At 45.5% G+C, this 20915-nt stretch overlaps 1 protein-coding gene across 1 annotated transcript in view; it reads right to left on the minus strand.

Annotated features, from left to right (window-relative positions):
* Positions 1-1653: 1653 nt before the first annotated feature.
* Positions 1654-20915, minus strand: part of LOC126203494 (protein yellow-like) — an 81938-nt gene continuing 62676 nt past the window's right edge. The window contains exons 4-6 of the mRNA XM_049937823.1: positions 19700-19875; positions 9259-9604; positions 1654-3688 (exon numbers count right to left, since the gene is read on the minus strand). Coding sequence (XP_049793780.1) covers positions 3431-3688; positions 9259-9604; positions 19700-19875 — 780 coding nt within the window. The 3' untranslated portion in view covers positions 1654-3430. The remainder of the gene's footprint in view (positions 3689-9258; positions 9605-19699; positions 19876-20915) is intronic.

The following is a 20915-nucleotide window of genomic DNA, read 5'->3' on the forward strand; positions in this document are numbered from 1 at the left end:
TTCTCAACAAATATCTGACACCACAATATACAGACCCCCATTACAGTCACGAACACTCATAGGTACACTTAACAATAATTCTCATACATCGTGTGAAAATGGGCTGTTGTACGCGGAGGAAGATAACCCTTTCCGGCTGAACAATCTGTTGAGGTCTCTCACCCAGCAACGCCAGACAAATCTTTCTTTTTCATCTATTATTTGTTTATACTGATGAAAAAAAGCACAAAACCAAGAAGGAGTTGTGTGAGATAAGCGAAGGTTGGTAGGCGTGTTTCTACATCCGAAAAATTATGTCTATTCAGATTTCGAGCCACTGGCATAAGAGAGGCGCCAGTAGCACCACTATGATTATGCAAATAAGGTTTTCTCTAAATACACGCTGTGCATTAGTTACTTTTGAGACTGGACATGGTGAATTGATGTTAGTCAAGAATGCCTTTAAGGCGACAAAGACGCTGTTATCCACACCTCAGTGACTTTGAACGAGGTCATATAATAGGGTTACGAGAAGCTTGATGTTCCTTCTGCGACAATGCAGAAAGACTTGGCATGAATGTAGTCGCTGTACATGATTAGTGGTGACGGTGGTCACGTGAAAGTACAGCCGCAAGAAGACCGGGCTCCGGACGGCCACGTGGCACTATCGAGAGGGAAGAACATCTTTTCGGCATATTGCTCTGGCGCATCGTACTGCACCTGCAGTAGCAATCTGAGAAGCAGTTGGGTCCACAGTGACAAAATGAACTGTTAAAAATCGGGCACTTCACGGACAGCTCTGAGCAAGACGCCCTGTAGCGTGCATTCCACCGACTCCAAACCACAGCCATTTACGACTTCAGTGGTTTCAAGCGAGATCTCATTGGAGGGCAGGATGGAGGTCTGTTGAGTTTTCTGATGAAATTATGTTCTGCTTCGGTGGCAGCGATGGCCGAGTGTTGGTTAGAAGAAGGCCAGCTGAGGGCCTCCAACCAACCTGTCTGGTGCTAGACACCCTGAACCTACACCTCGAGTTATGGCCTGGGGTGCTATTTCGTATGTCAGCAAGAGTACTCCAGTGATTATCCAACGCACCCTGACGGCAAATCTGTCCAGCTATTATTCATGAACCGCATTCCAGGGGGTCTTTTCCAACAGGATAACACTCGTCCACATACCGCTGTTGTAACCCAATATGCTCCACAGTGTGTCGACATGTTGCCTGGCTTACTCTATCACCAGACGTGTCTCCAATCGAGCACGTATGGGAGGGACATCGTCAGACGGCAACTCCAGCATCACTGACAACTAGCATTAACGGCCCTGTATTGCCCGACCAATCGAATTCCATCCCACAACCTGATATCCGGCTCCTGTAGAGTACAAAGCATACCCGTTTGCATGCTTGCATTCAACATTCTGGCGGTTACAGCGGTTATTAATACACCACCATTTCACATTTGCAATGGCATATCTTGCACTTACATTAATCTGTCATCTTACAGTGTTAATTACTTAAATATGTTACCTAGACAAATGTGTTCACGAAATTTCATTACTCTACATTAATTACTTCTTGGTGTTGTGGTTTCTTTCCGTCAATGTATTTGCTAAAGAGTGAAAAACAGGAAGGAGTATAAGGTGAACGGATAACGACAGATTGAAAACACAAAAAAATGTACAAAAATTTTATTACTTTTATATCGTCTTTTGAGTATGAATTACAGTCCACGTTCTCATCATGAAGAGTATCAATTTCTATTTTAACAACAAAAGAAATATAATATTTCTGGGTAACGTGGGAGCACCTGCCCATAGTTTTCTTTATATCTGGTTGGTACAAAGTGAACTGTCTGCAGTACTTGAATGACAGAATGACAGAAAAGAGACGATAAGGGCAGACAGAAAATAATTAGATGCAGTATCGCAAATGCACGGAAATCAATTACTCAGATACAAAATCAAAGTGTTGTTTATATATGTAGACATGTAGAAACGAAGTATTTACTCACAACGTAATTTGCGCAGCTGATATTTAATACCTTCCTTTCCTGAAATATAATACACTTCAGAAAACATAATATAAAATTCAAGTCCACCTCTATCGGTTTGTGTTCAGCACCACATTTGCTCTTGTTTTTTGTGTATCTGTAAGAGAGTGTCTTAATGCTACATCTCTGTTTATTTCCCAGGTGTATATGGATCTGACTCAATAGCTATCAGTACATCATTTCTCTGAACTACTGAACTGTTACATCAGAACAAGAAATTCGTCAGACGAATGATAGATTAGCATGAACACGGTATCAGTCACACGGCAGTGACTGCATTGTTAATGGGGAATTCGCTGTCCAAATTTTATCGATAAAATTAGAGCACACAGACTAACGACGTGATGAATTAATGCTGGGTACGCTATCAAACATAGGGTCATTGAAAGAAAAGGCATTTATAAAATATGTCGTAAATATTTACTTTTTCTGCACTTGCTCAAACTATAGCACATTTCTTGTGTCGAAACATATACCATTATAGAACAAAATGGCAGATAGCAAACACGTATCGCACATAAGTGTAATATGTTGCAGTTGGTACCTCCAGAAATAAGGGAAGGTACGTATTTCATTTAAAACGAGTGCTGAGTTCCTCAAATACTACGGGAAAAGAATAACGCTGCATTCTCACTCGGAGTTCTCACGCTGTAACTGTGCCGTAGCTTTTTCGTGTTATTTTTTTCATATTAAAAAGTTACAGTATACCTCCAAATGGCAGCAAATGAGCACACATATGAAATTTTAGAGATTTGTGCGTATATTTCTGCACTCATTATCTTCTATTTCGCATGCAAGCTTCCTTTTTTCCATTTTAATGGACGTCCTTTTATTATGAGCTATTGATGAAACAATTTAATTTGATGATAACGAACCACAGAACAAATGTTTTTCCAGCTCATGATTAAAACAGTCTGTTCACCAGAGGAATATTCTGCCCCTCACGGCAGAATAAAAGATTGGAACCCAGACTTTACCTTAAGCTACGTTTATCCAAACACACCTCACTGATCACCGTAAGCGTTTTTTCTGCCAAAAGTCTGGTCTTGATGGACCTAAACCCACATTACAATTTGATGCAACAAGACTGATGCTTTGATAGAATGGATCCGGTATGATAAAGCGTCTGGTCCTTTAATAAGGCGAGTTCCAAGTGCTCTTTTGACTAATCATTGCTCCACAAGGGGAAAAAAAAGTATTAGACTTCGCCGACTAAGAGGTTTCGACGAGCGGAGACGAGAGTGTTGAATAAAAAAACATCACTGATTAAAAGTTCAGGTCCTAAGCTGACTCTGCGCCTTCACGGAGTTGTTAGCATAACAAAAGAGCGAGGAGGGGAGCTGAATAGAAGTGCGGCGCTGGATAGTTGCGCGGCGTCATCGTCGAGCCTCGGCGACCAACTACGCCTCGCAGACGGTGCCCTTGATGAGGTCTTTGACGGCCGCGGAGAAGATGCGGTAGTTGACCGTGTTGGGGTCGAGGCCGCCCTTGTACACGTAGACGGGCAGGCGGTCGGTGAGCACCCAGAGGGTGCCCTCGGCGTCCACCTTGAGGTCGTTGGGGAAGGAGAAGCGCTCGCCGTCGCTGACCAGCAAGTGCACGTTGGCCGGCTCCAGGGGCTTCTGCGTGTTCCAGCACGCCACGCCGTTGCGGTTCAACTGGAACGGAAACAACAACGCAATGTCACAAACATTCTGACAAATATTCCATAAAATTTCAGGAGAACTGTCTGATAGCTTTTTGCCATGATATTTCGGCGCAGTGTCTTTTGACCATCTTTAGGTGAATACTGACAACGCCACTGCGCTCACTCACATATTTAAGACAAACGGCGCATGCGCAACGCCAGCTGGACACACGACGCATGTGCCGGCGGGCTCTTAATTACGTGAGCTTAGTGCGTTTCCTATCAATATTCACCTGAAGAGGCCAGAAGATTCGGCGTTGAAATAGCATGGCAACAAGCTGCAGACATCTGGTAGTTCCCGCGAAATTTTATGGAATAATCTGTCTATCTATCTACATCCGAATCCCGCTCCAGCTACTGCCAGATCTAGGTGCTGACGAGTCCTCTCCATTTGGTTCGGTCCTCCCACCACTTTTCTTCCTCCACTTGCTGCCAGGTCACACCTCTCCTTTCCACAGATATTCTCACTCCCATTATCCACTGTGTTCTTTGGCGCCCTCTAGGTCTTTTTCCATCCATCTATAGTTCTTCCACAATTTTGGGGAGTCTCTGCCCATGCATCCTCTTAACATGACCATACCATCTTAATCTCTTTTTTTCAATTTCTTCTCTCATACTTTCTTGTTTTTCTAATCTCTACATTCCTTACTCTGTCCATTCTTGTTTTTCCCTTAACTGCTCTGAGAAATTTCATTTCCCCTGATTGCAGTCCCTTTCTGTCATTGTCCCTGTTTCTCCACCATAGGTGACAACAGGGAAGTAATAATTCTTATACAGAAGGAGTTTTGCTTTTTCTGAAACTTCCTTATTCCAAATCAGGTGTTTTATTGTTTGGTAGAAATTGCCTCCCTTCTGTAACCTCCTATTAATTTCGTTGGTTATTCTTACATCCCTAGATATTTCACGCCCTAAATAAGTTACTTTCTACCACTTTGAGGGGTTCTCCATTCAAGGTAATATTTCCGTCGATCCCTTTCTCTCTTCCAAATACCATTACTTCACTCTTACCTTTGTTTATTTTTAATCCATGCCTTTTCATTATTTCCTTCCACGCATGAAGTTGTAACTGTACATCTACCTCTTTATCACCCCATATTACCATATGATCTGCAAAAATCATCTTTTCGTCTTTTTCTTTTACTATATCTTTAACTGTCCTATTCATTCCCTCCATCACGACATTTTTAAGTGCAAGAGATAGAATACTTCCTTGCTTAAATCCTTGTCTTATTTCGAAGTGTTCAGAGTTCCCCAATGATGTTCTTCTAATTCTACAATTGTGTCCTCTGTACATTGTCTTTATTACATTAATGTATCCATTTTCTATATCTATTTTCTTCACTTCTTCCCAGAGTCTTTCCCAGTTAACTGCCTTTTCTATGTCTATCACCCTTTTGTTATACTCCCTTTTCCATCAGTTGACGGATTGAAAATATCTGGTCGGTAATCTGAACGCTGGAACACACACACACACACACACACACACACACACACACACACACACACGCACACACATATATATATATATATATATATATATATATATATATATATATATATATATATAGTGTGTGTGTGTGTGTGTAACTGGGTAAATAGCTTCAAATGTGGGAGGAACGCAACAGCATATCACCTCTATTAGCACCTGCAGTGGTATATACATGTATTCAGTAAAAATTGGTTCGACCACCTGTTGTGTTCCTCCAACCTTTGAAGCTGTTTACCCAGTTACACATGGTGCAGTCACATTACTCTAACCTGTCAATACTTGAATAACCACCTTTTGCAGCACGGACCACTGCAGATGTGCAGGAAGAGATTCAGTGAGGTTCTGGAAGGTACCGACAGGGATGTGAATGCATGTCGATTCTAAGGGCCGTGACCAGCTTCGCTAGGTTTCTCCGTTGAGCAACCAAGGCGCGTATAGACCGATCGATGTGGTTCCGTAGATTCTCCATTGGGTTTAGGTCCAGCGACGTTGGTGTACGGTAAACTCATCCCAGTGCTCTTCTAACCACACACGCAGTGAGTTGTGTGACACATTGCATTACCTTGCTGGTAGATGCCATCGTACCAACGAAAAAAAAAAACTGCTCGTCGGGGTGGACATGTTCCCCATGAGAGCTTACTGAGGAAATGCCAGAAAACATTCCTCAGATCATAACGCTCGCTCCTGCGGTCTGGACCCTTCCGACGCTTGTTGCAGTGTGTTTGTTATCAGACGTTTCACGACATTCATGCCAACGGCCTTCTGTCTGATGAAGTTTAGAACGTGATTCATCCGGAAAGGCTGCATGTTTCCTCTCAGTGGACGTACAGTTGCGGTATTGGCCTGTAAGTTCCACCCTTCTTTGACAATGAGCACCAGAAGCCATGGATGCATGAACCAGATATCTCCTGCACAGGCCCACACGCAGCAACATTTACTGAACGGTCATTGAGGAGATACTGTTTGTAACCCCCTGGTTCATCTGGACGGTCAGTGGCTATTCGTCTGTACACATCTCTGCAGCCGTCATTCACTTCTGTCATCTATGGCACTTCGTGCACTACAGTTGCCTCAGGGCCATTTTGGATTGTGACTTTTGCTGTCAAAAAAAAATGGCTGCAAGCACTACGGGACAAACATCCGAGGTCATCAGTCCCCTAGACTTAGAACTACTTAAAATGGCACTGAGCACTATGGGACTCAACTGCTGAGGTCATTAGTCCCCTAGAACTTAGAACTAGTTAAACCTAACTAACCTAAGGACATCACAAACATCCATGCCCGAGGCAGGATTCGAACCTGCGACCGTAGCGGTCTTGCGGCTCCAGACTGCAGCGCCTTTAACCGCACGGCCACTTAACTACTTAAACCTAACTATTCTAAGTACATCACACACATCCATGTCCGAGGCAGGATTCGAACCTGCGACCGTAGCAGCAGCGCGGTTCCAGACTGAAGCGCCTAGAACCGCTCGGCCACAGTGGCCGGCTACTTTTGCCGTCAGAATATACTTTAACCAAGGTGGCACGCCAACAGGTTACAAACTTAACCATTTCGACATGCCTCTTCCCTTAGACCGAAAGCCAATAATCAAGCCCCTTTTGGACGTCAAATAAATTGCTCCGTTTCCGCATTCCCCTAACACACTTTATACACTCCTGGAAATGGAAAAAAGAACACATTGACACCGGTGTGTCAGCCATACTTGCTCCGGACACTGCGAGAGGGCTGTACAAGCAATGATCACACGCACGGCACAGCGGACACACCAGGAACCGCGGTGTTGGCCGTCGAATGGCGCTAGCTGCGCAGCATTTGTGCACCGGCGCCGTCAGTGTCAGCCAGTTTGCCGTGGCATACGGAGCTCCATCGCAGTCTTTAACACTGGTAGCATGCCGCGACAGCGTGGACGTGAACCGTATGTGCAGTTGACGGACTTTGAGCGAGGGCGTATAGTGGGCATGCGGGAGGCCGGGTGGACGTACCGCCGAATTGCTCAACACGTGGGGCGTGAGGCCTCCACAGTACATCGATGTTGTCGCCAGTGGTCGGCGGAAGGGGCACGTACCCGTCGACCTGGGACCGGACCGCAGCGACGCACGGATGCACGCCAAGACCGTAGGATCCTACGCAGTGCCGTAGGGGACCGCACCGCCACTTCGCAGCAAATTAGGGACACTGTTGCTCCTGGGGTATCGGCGAGGACCATTCGCAACCGTCTCCATGAAGCTGGGCTACGGTCCCGCACACCGTTAGGCCGTCTTCCGCTCACGCCCCAACATCGTGCAGCCCGCCTCCAGTGGTGTCGCGACAGGCGTGAATGGAGGGACGAATGGAGACGTGTCGTCTTCAGCGATGAGAGTCGCTTCTGCCTTGGTGCCAATGATGGTCGTATGCGTGTTTGGCGCCGTGCAGGTGAGCGCCACAATCAGGACTGCATACGACCGAGGCACACAGGGCCAACACCCGGCATCATGGTGTGGGGAGCGATCTCCTACACTGGCCGTACAACACTGGTGATCGTCGAGGGGACACTGAATAGTGCACGGTACATCCAAACCGTCATCGAACCCATCGTTCTACCATTCCTAGACCGGCAAGGGAACTTGCTGTTCCAACAGGACAATGCACGTCCGCATGTATCCCGTGCCACCCAACGTGCTCTAGAAGGTGTAAGTCAACTACCCTGGCCAGCAAGATCTCCGGATCTGTCCCCCATCGAGCATGATTGGGACTGGATGAAGCGTCGTCTCACGCGGTCTGCACGTCCAGCACGAACGCTGGTCCAACTGAGGCGCCAGGTGGAAATGGCATGGCAAGCCGTTCCACAGGACTACATCCAGCATCTCTACGATCGTCTCCATGGGAGAATAGCAGCCTGCATTGCTGCGAAAGGTGGATATACACTGTACTAGTGCCGACATTGTGCATGCTCTGTTGCCTGTGTCTATGTGCCTGTGGTTCTGTCAGTGTGATCATGTGATGTATCTGACCCCAGGAATGTGTCAATAAAGTTTCCCCTTCCTGGGACAATGAATTCACGGTGTTCTTATTTCAATTTCCAGGAGTGTATATACTCCACTGCTAGTGCTGCCATATGCTGTCTGAGAGTGGTTACTGTACATTGATGTCGACAATAGACAACGGTCTCATTAGTTACTGCACCGTCTGTCAGGTGACTCAAGTTTGGTGTGGACTTCATACCATGGTGCAACTCGTCGTTTTTCACCCTCACAAACATTCTCATATGGAGCCCTGGTCTGCAGTGGCTCGTTACATGCTGTCTGTATTTCATTTCCATTCTGCCGTCGATTTCTCTCGTACTGCAGGAATGCGAATTGACAGTGGTTCAAATGGTTCGAACGGCTCTAAACACTGACTTGACATCTGAGGTCATCAGTCCCCTAGACTTAGAACCAAAACTAAGATTTAGAACTTAAACCTGACTAACCTTAGGACATCACACACATCCATTACCGAGGCAGGATTCGAACCTGCGACCGTAGCAGCAGCGCGGATCCCGACTGAAGCGCCTAGAACTGCACGGTCACAGGGCCGGCGACGGTGGTTCACTGCGCGGGGTAGCCGTGCGGTGAGGGGCGCCTTGTCACAGTTCGCGCGGCTCGCCCATTCGGAGGTTCGAGTCCTCCCTTGGGCATGGGTGTGTGTGTGTTGTTCTTAGCGTAAGTTAGTTTAAGTTAGATTAGGTAGTGTGTAAGCTTAGCGACCGATGACCTCAGCAGTATGGTCCCATAGAACTTATAACAAATATTTGACGGTGGTTCAACCCCTTCCCATTTACATCGGATAGGCATCAAGGGTAGCCCTTTATGCGACCATCAGTAGAAAGAAGATGTTGTTTTGCTGCAGTTTTTTCGAAGTCAGCATACCCGCTTACTGCAAAACGTAGTGAAACTGGGGGTGGCCATTCCAACAAGTGTCCTTTCCTCGGATACCGCCTGTGGCATCCACGATAGCCACAGGAGGAACACAAAGGTGCAGGCGGGGAATGGCACAGTTTACCTTTTTGGTGTCAGAACGGTGATACGCACCTGCGTGAAGAAGAGCACGCCGGTGTCGAGGTCGAGGTAGGAGGCGGTGGCCTGCGTGTCGTTGCCCTTGAAGCCGAGGTCCCGGTAGTGGTAGTAGGAGTCGGGCCCGGTGGCGAGCGCCGCCGTGCGGTTGCGCAGCACGCCGGCGGGCACCGAGAACTCGCGCAGGCTGGACAGCGCGTGGAAGAAGACGGTGCGCTCGCCCTGCGCGTCGGGCCGCGACAGCGCCACGCCGAACACGCCGTCCGTCCACTGGAAGTTCACGTCCTCCACGCGGTGGTTGCCGTGCAGCGGGTCGAAGTGGAAGTAGTGGTGCGTCACGCGCCACGCCTCGTCCGCCTCCCAGCTGCAACAAGTGTCCGCCAAGTGTGCAGGTCAAGCGACGTCTACATATGCGGCCACACGACTGCTCTGCAAATCACACTTAAGTGTTTGGCAGAGGGGTTCATAGGATCACTTTCAGACTATTTCTCGCACACTGGTCTCGCATACTGGAGGACGACGGTTCAGTCCCACGTCCGGCCATCCTGATTTAGGTTTTCCGTGATTTCCCGAAATCGATCCAGGCAAATGCCGGAATGGTTCCTTTGAAAGGGCACGGCCGAATTCCTTCCCCGTCCTTCCCTAATCCGACAAGACCGATGACCTCGCTGTTTGGTCTCTTCCCCCAAACAACCCAACCCCAACTATTTCTCGACTGCACCACTCTCGAATAACACATGGGAAAAAATGAACACCTAAATCCTTATGTGCAAGCTCTTGTTTCTCTCATTTTATCGTGATGGTCGGTGGGATGGGATTCAACAAAATACTGCCGCATTCGATGGAGAAAGTTCTTGATTGAAATCCAGTGAAAACACCTCGCCATAACGAAACACTTCTTTGTTGTGACAAACCTATACAAAACGAGCCGCCGTCCTCTGAACTTCTTCGATGTCTTCCGATAACCCCATCCGTTAAGAATCCGCGCAGTAACACTACATAAGAAGACGAAAAGCATAATATGGGCATGAAACTTCCTGGCAGATTAAAACTGTGTGCCGGACCGAGGCTCGAACTCGGGAGGTTCGCAGAAGAGCTTCTGTGAAGTTTTGAAGGTAGGACACGAAGTAGTGGCAGAATTGAAGCTGTGAGGACAGGTCGTGAGTCGTGCTTGGGTAGCTCAGTTGGTAAAGCACTTGCCCGCGAGGCGCAGGTCCCGAGTTCGAGACTCGGTCCGGCACAGTTTTAATCTACCAGGAAGTTTCATATCAGCGCACACTCCACTACAGAGTGAAAATATCATTCTGGGTAATATAGGCAGTCTAGTAAATCTATTACGTCTCCTATGCTTTCTGGCAATAAAACACAATATTTGATTCACCTTATTCGCATTTTCTATGGTTTGATTCCAATGTAAGTTATTCGTGATGCTTATCCCTAGGTATCTAGTTGAAACGAGAGCCATTAAATTTGTCTGATCTATCGTGTAACCGACATTTTTTAACACTGTAAAAGGGCTGCTCAGATTCTATCCTACATAGTTATAAATATACTCTGACAAAAATAATGCACCAAGAAGGAATTGTCCAAAGGGGACAGAAATCGGTAAATGTGAAGTCCATGTACAGAAAAACAAATGCTTACAGCTTCAGAAAAATTGATTGATGCAAGAGAAAGAGGTCCATAAAATGCGTAAGTCAATAGCGCGTTGGTTCATCTCTAACCCTTATGCAAGCAGTGACTCAGCTTGGCACTGACTGAAAGTGTGGTCGATGCCCTTCTGAGAAAAAAATGGTTCAAATGGCTCTGAGCACTATGGGACTTAACATCTATGGTCATCAGTCCCATAGAACTTAGAACTACTTAAACCTAACTAACCTAAGGACATCACACACATCTATTCCCGAGGCAGGATTCGAACCTGCGTCCGTAGCGGTCGCGCGGTTACAGACAGAAGTGCCTAGAACCGCTCGGCCACAACGGCGGCCGGTTCGTATCTCTAAGCTGTTCGGGACATCTCCAGACAGGTCTTCGGCCTGAACTGAATGGAGTATAAAGACATTCATGGATGATTCCCGCTTCTAAATAAGCCCTAATGATCAGCGAAGACGTCCGGAGACGCCCCAGAACCCTTCGATTGTCATCCGTGGCCCTCTTACAGTACAGCGCTATGTCAACGATATTCTACGCTCCGTTTTGTAGCCCTTCGTGGCAAGCTATCCTGAGCTTACATTTCAGCAAGATAACGCTCGTCCGCACACGGCGAGACTTTCACTGGATAACTTACTGTCAATTACTAGGAACTGTGCCTTTTCTGACAGAAAATCACGAATCCAGTCGCACAGCCGAGACGATTCTCTATGGGCACACTATTTGATCAAAAACCGCTTGCAAGGGACGGCGTCAAACGTCTTGATTTCAGTAAGAATGGTGTTCAAATTCCTACCCGACCATCCAGATTTAGCTTATTCGTGATTGTCGTAAATGACTAGTTTGAAAGCGTCTCGGCTGATTTCATTGCCAATCTTTCTGTATCTCAAAGTATTTCGCTGTCGACTAGTTGTTAAACTGTGAAAATTTGTCTACGTTTCTGTTTAATTAATCAGTAAAACACTCTACTATGGTAAAATATACCGTGAAACTCACGTGAATTCCGTTCGCAAGAAAAATGGCAGTGTACTCAAAGTACCTGATTTCTTTCTTACAGCAATGCCATCGAAACGGTGACCAATGTGAATACAAACTGCGCTGTTTACTCATCGAAGCATCAGCAAACAAAATATACTCTGACGAAATGAATATTAAAGCGTGGCAAGAAAACCTACTGTTGTGTTCTCTCTCTAAGCCCACTTCTTGCTCCTGTCAGGAATTCTATAGTTCTCCTCAGCGAAGTACTTTTTTTTTCGCAGTGTGTTGTTGTATTGCCGTAAAACAGAACTATGCAGCGTCAGTACAGAAACCAACATGTAATTTAATGCAAATATCTTTATCGAGCTTAAGGCGAGTTTTTCAGTACATTGCCCTTCCTGAGTGCTAAAAGTTGTATCCGCCATGTCTAAACATCTCAATATGTTGACGTCAGTTTTGAAACGATAAAATTCTAAAAAAAAGTTTCCTTCTTCATCATTCCGCACGGACGTATCCTTCGTTTCCTGAACTGGTCTATGTTTTTTGTTGATTTTCTTCTTTTTTGATAGCGTAAATCTCACTTAGCACTCCACAATCGTTTCCAGAAAACAATTAGGAACATGAGGATAGCTTTGTGTAGTGTGCTAATAAATACACCACGTTTCTATATTAAATGCAAGGGTATGCAGACTAACTTTACAGTGCCCAAGTCGATTTCCATTCATTTCAATTCAAGTTTTTACTCCACCTACACTGATGAGCCAAAACAGTATAACCACCTGTTTAATAGGTTGTTTGTCCGTCTTTCGAACGAAATATATCATTCTGCGTATCAGGTATCCGACAGTTTGCTGGGAGGTCTGTGGAGGTATGTGGCATTAGATGTCTATGCACAGGCCATGTATCTCGCGTAAATAAAGGACCACTGATTTTCGTACAAGGTGATGGCGCCCGATAGCGGCTCACATGGATTCCACAGGGCTTACACCAGACGAGTTTTGTCGCCGAGACATGAACGTAAGTTCGCTATAATGCTCCTCAATCCACTGTAGCATTATACTGATGGAAGCTGAAGAAATGATTTAAAACTTGTAGTGTGGCCGGGACTTGAAACCAGGTCTCCTTGCTGAGTAGGCGGATACGCTAGCCATTACACCACCACAGCATTACAGCTAACATCGCTGCACGGACCACCCCAGTCCAATGCCCTCCCTAACACAAACTTTAATTCATATCTTCAGCTTATTTCCCTCTTCTTACATTGTCACTATTGCCAAGGCTCTCCGGTATTGGAATAGCACCCCTTTAATTCATTTCTTCAGATTCCATTATTACCGTAGATAAAGATGAGACTCAACTGTCTCGAGGAAAATTTAATTATATCAAATCTGTAGCTCACTTAGCACGTTTCTGACACCGATGCGTAGAAAGTTATACTGCTGAAAGATGACATCGCCGCAGTGGGAGACATCAACTATGAAGGCATTCAGGTGTTTCACAGCTGTCAGCGTGTCTTCGATCACTACCACAGGTCCCATGAAAGCGCAGGAGAATATCCCGCATAGCATAATACTGCTACCACTTGCCTGTGTCCGTGGCGCGCTGCACGTTTCGAGCCTCTGGTCACCTTGATGACAGCGTTTGTGGAGACCATCAGTGACCTAGTGTAGCAAAAGCCTGATTCACCCGAAAAGTTGACATGTTTCCATTGAGCGACGGTCGAATCCCGATGGTTCCGTGCCCACTGCAATTGACGATGTCGTTGGGTCAACATGTGTAGAGGTCAAGGGTGGTCTGCTGCGGATCTTCATGTTCAACAGTTTACGATGAGCGGTGTGTTCTCCTAAACACTTGTGTGTGCACTAGGGTGTGCTCTTTCGGCAGAAATGCCAAAGACAACCATCTACCCTACTTCACAGAGCGGAGAACCCTGCGAACCCCAAGTTCTGTGGAGAGTCGCGGACGTCCAACCATTTAGTGGCAGTTTCACTGTCCTTCTACCTCTCTCCGTCGATGCTCACGACAGTAGCACGTGAACATTCGACCAGCTTCGCCATTCTCGAGATCACAGGTTCTGCGTGATAATAAGCTGCCATTTGTCAAAGTTGTTTATGTCAATGGATTTTCCCATTTGCAGCCCATATCTTCGATAGGGTGACCCTGTCGGTGTCTGCACTGCTTACATACATTTCATAGTGAGTCACGTGCCCGAAACGCCACTAGGAGGCATCCAATATCGCGGTGGCAATGGTCATTATGTTTTGACTTATCAGTGTATAATGACCTTGTCGTCAACGGGACTTTCACCCTGGTGCTGGTTTCTATTGTATATTTTGCTTTTGAACTCAAGTGGAGCTACGATATGTTACAAGGAGATATCTCACTTATTTTACGTTATGGCCTAGAAATGTAAAGCTGTGGTCTAGTTTGACATGCCTAAAATGAGTTTCTGTGTTCGCCGTAGACAGGATTTTAAAAAAATCTGTTCTGTGATTACCACTGTGATCGAAATCGAATGAAGCTGATTTGTAACATCGTTAAACAAAAAATGTCTGAGAGAAATATAGTATCACCAATCCTTTATCGGAAATCTTTTGCCAGAAATCTTGAAGATGCTGACGAAAAGCAGCATAGAAGAAATAATTGTGAAAGACTGGCCAAAAACGTGAGTGCTCGTTCAAAATACTGAAAAGAACATTAGCGTCATGAAGCTCTACCATTTTGCCCACTCCCAGTTCAACTAACGAATATAGCGTGGGAAGAATTATCATTGGTAAAGCTCCGTATCACATTAAAATCCTCTGATTTTCTCGTTCGTGACCATTTCTACATCTACAGCTGTATTCCGCAAGCCACCTTCCGGTGTGTGGCAGAGAGTACTTGTGTACCACTGTAATCCCCCCCCCCCCCCCGCCCCTTTTCCCTGCTCCACTCACGAATGGTGCGTGCGAAGAATGGTTGCCGGTAAGCTTCTCTAATTTTATGTTCAAGTTCTCTTCCCGAGATACACGTAGGAGGAAGAAATATATTTGTTGACTCTCCTAGGAACGTAACCTCTTGCAATTCTTAACAGCAGACCATACCGTGATGCAGAACGCCTCTCTTGCAGCATCTGCCACTGGAGTGGGTTAACCATTACAGTAAAGCTTTCGTGCTTACTGAATGAACCTATAACGAAACGTGCAGCTCTTCTTCGGATCATCTTTATTCCCTGCAGCAATTGTAGCTGGTACGGATCCCATATGACGAGCAACATTCGAGTATCGGTCGAATGTGTCTTTTGTAAGTTACCTCCTTTGTTGACGGACCGTTTTTCCTGAAGTAGGGGCTGAATAAAACGTAACGCCACAACAGTACGTCATGTGTGGCAGTATCAAGGTGCCATATTTCAACAGGACAATCCTCGTCCACACTTGGCACCTGTCTCTATCAATTCTCTACATGATGTTGAAGTAGTCCTGTGAACAGTAAGATCCCGAAACCTGTGTCTGATAGAACATGTGTGGGACCTGATTGGACATCGACTCCGTCTCTGTGTCATTATGCAGCATATCATGAACTACAACGACGGTTGTGGGACAGCTTCCCCTAGGAGAAAATACAATGGATTTATGACACATTTCCTAACCGAATCAGTGCTGGCATCCAGACCAGGAGTGCAACATCGTACTGTGGCCTCCAACTGCCAAGACTGTTGTAAGTCTGACTCGATTTCGTAATCACTTAAATAACATCAGATATTCTCTCAACCCCTGAACAGTACCTCTGAAGATTCCTGTCGGCGTTGCAGATGAAACGTCATTCACGATATGCAGACCAGGATGACCGCAGACTGCCAGGCAAGCTTGGCAACAGGCTGTGTGTTTACGGATTACGTTTGCTGCTGTTGTCATCGCTTGGCAGTCGCTCCGTCAAGTGGAAATTTTCTAAGCGTCACGCTCAGTGTCGAAACAGCTTCTTAAAGGTCACACATTTCTCTGAACCGATCTGTGCGGTCAGCGAATGTTCACAAGTAACTGCTCACACAGCTGAACAGACACTACGCACGGTATGGCTGTGGTGTCCTCATAGTAACATTAATTTATTGGCCACGACGCTTCATGTCATCTCGAATGAGATCGTGATCGGTTCGTAACCAGTTCCGCTTCTCCTTTGGCCAGTACTTAACCCATTCCACGTGTTTCGCCTCTGCCATTGTCTTGAGATGTCGCTATCGCAGTTGTAGGTAGCGTATCTTTAACGTGCCTCCAAACACAGAGTAAATTATCAGATGCTTTTACTCTATTAAATACACTATACTGCCTTTATAACAGCAGCTGGCCTATTTAGTACACTTGGTTCGCAGAAGCAAGCACTCAAGGCAGACGTCGAAGTTTCGTTCTTCAGACACGAGTATGCTGCACTTGCTATACCGTTTGTCTCTGTGTTACGTTGTTTATCAATGATTCTCTGAAATCCCAGATTATGCGACATGGCTTAGTAGGAGGTAAAGATTGAGAGGGAGTTCAAGGCTCAAATACAGTGAGCAGGGTCAAATAGATGTAGGTTTCAGTAATTACATAGAAATAAAGAGGCTTGTACAGGATAGACTAGCGTGGAGAGTTGCATCAGACCAGTCTTCAGACTAAATATCACAACAACAACTACAACTACAACAACATTGTTTAATGCGCTCAGGAGAAGGTGGCCCACTTAGGCTGCGTCTGTACGTGACTTTTTCGGAAAGCCAGACAGGTACGGTTTAACTAAAGCGTTTGCTTCGCTCTGAAAGCGTTGTTCGCCTTTTAACTCTGATTGACATCAGAAGAACGTTGTCAAGTTGGATGAAGCACAAATATTTTAGATGCAAAGAAGTAAATTTGTTGTTGGGTTGCTAACGTCGTGATAACTGAAGAATGCAAACATTTGAAGTAATTCCTAGATGTGTCCACGAGAAACTCCTAGATGGAATTCGCCGGGGAGACTTCACCCAAATCTCAGAAGTGGCATAACAAGGAGCATGCGTGAGAACAAGGCAGCAGTTCGCATGTTACACACCAGCTGCCGCCAGGGACTTTTCGACTCACAAGGTCAGAAATATGAAGACTGGGAGGCGTCAGTATGCAATTAGACTGTTCATTGGGTCAGAGTGGAAATTGCGCTCGCAATGACTCGGGCGATACTACGGAAAATAAAGCACACTCTAGCACAGAGGCAGACAGGAAGATCATAGATAAAGAGAGGAGAGGCTAGACAGTAAGCGAGAGACTGGACAGTCAGTGCGTGAAGACAACCATCGATCGACGAGTGAGTGGATGACACAGGAAGAGCCGGAAAAGAAGTGAAAGAAGAAGCGATATTTCGTGCAGTTTCATATAAAATATTTTATTTTTGCCTTCTAGAAGCATGTAAACCTCTGTCGAGCCCGCCCGATTAGCCGCGCGGTCTAACGCACGGTTTTCCGGGCGGGAAGGAGCGCCTGGTCCCCGGCACGAATCCGCCCGGCGGATTTGTGTCGAGGTCCGGTGACCCGGCCAGTCTGTGGATGGTTTTTAGGCGGTTTTCCATCTGCTTCGGCGAATGCGGGCTGCTTCCCCTTATTTAGCCTCAGTTACACTATGTCGGCGATTGCTGCTCAAACAAGTACTCCACGTACGCGTACACCACCATTACTCTACCACGCCAACATAGGGGTTACACTCGTCTAGTGTGAGACGTTCCCCGGGGGGGTCCACCGGGGGCCGAACCGCACAATAACCCTGGGTTCGGCGTGGAGCCGCGGAGGGGTGAAGTGGACTGCACTAGTCGTCGTGGGGTTGTGGTCCACTGCGGCTGCGGTGGGGACGGAGCCTCTCCGTCGTTTCTAGGTCCCCGGTTAACATACAATACAATACAAACCTATTGTCGACTAAATTTTCGACCTTTGACTCCGATCTACGCTTTCATTCCGACGTCTATCGTCACCTTGTGATATACTAATTTCCATTCCCATGCTAAGTGGAAAAGCAAACCGATGCTTGAATTTTTTAGCACTCGACTACATTTTCCTTACCTGATCTCAGTCACCAAATTTTATACCGTCACCGCCTCCGCAAGGGAATCAACATAGACAAAATGGTCATACATGAGAACAATAACACTCACAGCTGCAAACACGACCGGAGTTGATCACCACATCGTACCGACATCACATCGGTTGCCTAAGCCTGCAAGTTGTGAAAAGAAGTTATTAACTCTCCATGCTTGCCCAGTTACTAAGTTCGTGTCTGTGGTCAGTCAAATTGGCCATGAAATATTACTTCTATTGTTTATCTGTGATTAATAATAATAAACGTAGGTATTTTCAAGTATTTGCCACTTCTGAATATAAATTGTTAGTAACATTCGTTTTATTTGGAAAGTTTTACGAGTTTTCACTTAAAGAATTCGGAGTTACTACTTTTCAGCTCGCCCACGTAATACTCTTAAAGAATTCTGTTGTATATTATGAAAGGTGCCCTTATATACGTTTATGGCTCTAAGCACTATGGGACTTAACATCTTAGGTCATCAGTCCCCTAGAACTTAGAACTACGTAAACCTAACTAACCTAAGGACATCACACACATCCATGCCCGAGGCAGGATTCGAACCTGCGACCGTAGCGGTCGCGCGGTTCCAGACTGAAGCTCCTAGAACCGCTCGGCCACACCGGCCGGCTATACGTCTATGCATTGAATGAAAATGTCTTCACCGCACATTATTTATCCACGACAACTGCAAAAAAAAAAAAAAAGACGACTTGTCGACTTGTCTCTATAGACTGCCATAATCAAAATGAAGAAGACACAAGCACTAAATAAAGAGATATATTTTTCAAAAACAGATATAATGTCTGATGGGATAACCACAATCAGTGATTTTACAATGTTACTTAAAATCCGTCTTGATTGCATAAAATGTTTATTCACATGACCGGTTTCGGTTCCTCTAGAACCATCTTCAGATCTGCAACCTCCACATGCTGCCTCACATTACATATGTGACGCAGCATGTGAAGGTTGCTGTGTGTGGACGGGTTACTCCTGTAACCGAAAATGCAGATCTGAAGGTGGTTCTAGAGGAACCGAAAGTGAATAAACATTTTATGCAATCAAGACGGATTATAACATTAAAAAAAGGGATATATAGTCAAATTTTGACTCGGCATAAAAACTCACATTTGAGAAGAGTGTGATTTTAATCCTTGTCCGATCATCAGCATTCCACTTGAAGGAAATGCTTGGATGGTTATTCCCAAATGTAAACGGTTTCATGTCTCAATCGCGGCCAAGTCGACCTTGTGTTTCGTCTCTAATAATTCCGCCGAGAGGACGTGCCCATTCATTTTCTACCGTTCCATGCGTCCCTCCGTTCTGCACCACATTCCCCAATTTCTTCTTCTGCATCTTTTAACCTACTGGATACTAAATACTCAGAAAGGACTAATTTTCGTTTCCACTTATATTTATTTTTATTTTCATGTAAGTAGTAGTACTTAGCCCATTCTCATCAGTTTTTTTTTTTTCAAGATAGCCCAGATCATTTTCGTTCAGATCAGGTTGTGTTTTTTTTTCTTTTTTTTTCGTGGATGTTTACGTCTACTAGAAGCAGTCGTAGGAGACGGTAAAAGTACCAACAACAGCGTCAGCAGCAGCTGCAGTAGTAATAGTGGCCCGGTCGCATGACTTCATTTAGGATACTTTTGTCTCACTGAGTTAATTATCACAAAACGTTACACCACTTGAAAGCATATCCAGTCGGCAACCGAACGTTTCTTCGTCTGTACTTTTTTGTAGTTGCACTCAAGTGAAGGCAGAGCCTGATGACCAACCTGTAGACGATGAGGGCGTAGGAGCCGAGGTCCGGCAGGTAGGCGTACGCCTTGTCGCACTGGTCCGGCTCCACGTCTGCGACCACGTTGGCGAAGAAGGACGAGTCCTTGTACAGCTCCTGTTTGAACCGGAACTCGCGCAGCAGCTTGTCTGTCTTCAGATCAAACACCATCAGCTGAAAAAAAAGGTTCCTTATTATGCACGTATTATCAGCACGACTTAAGTTATTATACGAGTTATGTGTTCGAAAACAGGAGGACGTCTATCTGTAGACAAATATTTAAGAGATTTATTGTGTGTTTCTTATTCTTATTCGTTGTAAATCGTGCTTCAAACCTTAAGATTTGTCGCTGACCTTGTAGTTCCGTCACGACGGCAAAAGAACTTGGTTTAGTTGAAGAGAATAGGTAGTGAAATGGATTCACAAATTTTGCATATATATTTAGCGTCAGTTCGTCGGACCGGGATTCAAACCCGATTTCCCGCTTGTCATGAGCGGTCTACCAGAGCACGCTCCTAGCGTCGGACCAAGAATGTCTGAAGGACATTGTATTGTAATAAATGCAATTACTGCGTAAACACAGTGTCCATTAATGATAGACTAGGTAGTGTTTGTAGACAGATGGTTGGATATACAACAACGAAAGTAAATCTGCAGTAATGGAGGGTAGTCGAATTAAATCAGGCGATGCTGAGGAGATTTATTAAGAAATACGCTAAAAATAGTAGACGAGTTTGATGTACAGGTAAAAAAGAACCTGACACCGGCTGACGGAAGACCATGCAAGCTGCTGACTAGCACTAGAAAGGAAAGCTACTCCGTAAAATAAAAAAGTATGTCAATCTCACATACAATTTAAACGTTAGAGGGCATTTTCTGATAGTATTTGTGTGGACTGTAGCCTTATGTGAAAGAGAAACGTGGGCATTTAAGGCGCTCAAGCAGTCTGGCGTTACAGAGGAACGCTGAAGATTAGATGGCTCGAGCAAGTCAATAATGAATAAGTACTGAAAGTATTTTATGCTAAAGCTTGACTAGAAGAATGGATACCTTGACAGGATACATCCTGAATTTTGTAACAGAGGTAAGTGTAGGGACGTAGGAGCGGAATCGTAGAGCGAGGTTAAGACTTCACTAGAGTAAACACGTACAAGTAGATATAGGTTACAGTAGTTATGCTGAAACGAAATTATCGTAAGACATTATTGGCCACG

The sequence above is a fragment of the Schistocerca nitens genome, chromosome 9, assembly GCF_023898315.1.
Source record: "Schistocerca nitens isolate TAMUIC-IGC-003100 chromosome 9, iqSchNite1.1, whole genome shotgun sequence".
Taxonomy (NCBI): Eukaryota; Metazoa; Arthropoda; class Insecta; order Orthoptera; family Acrididae; genus Schistocerca; species Schistocerca nitens.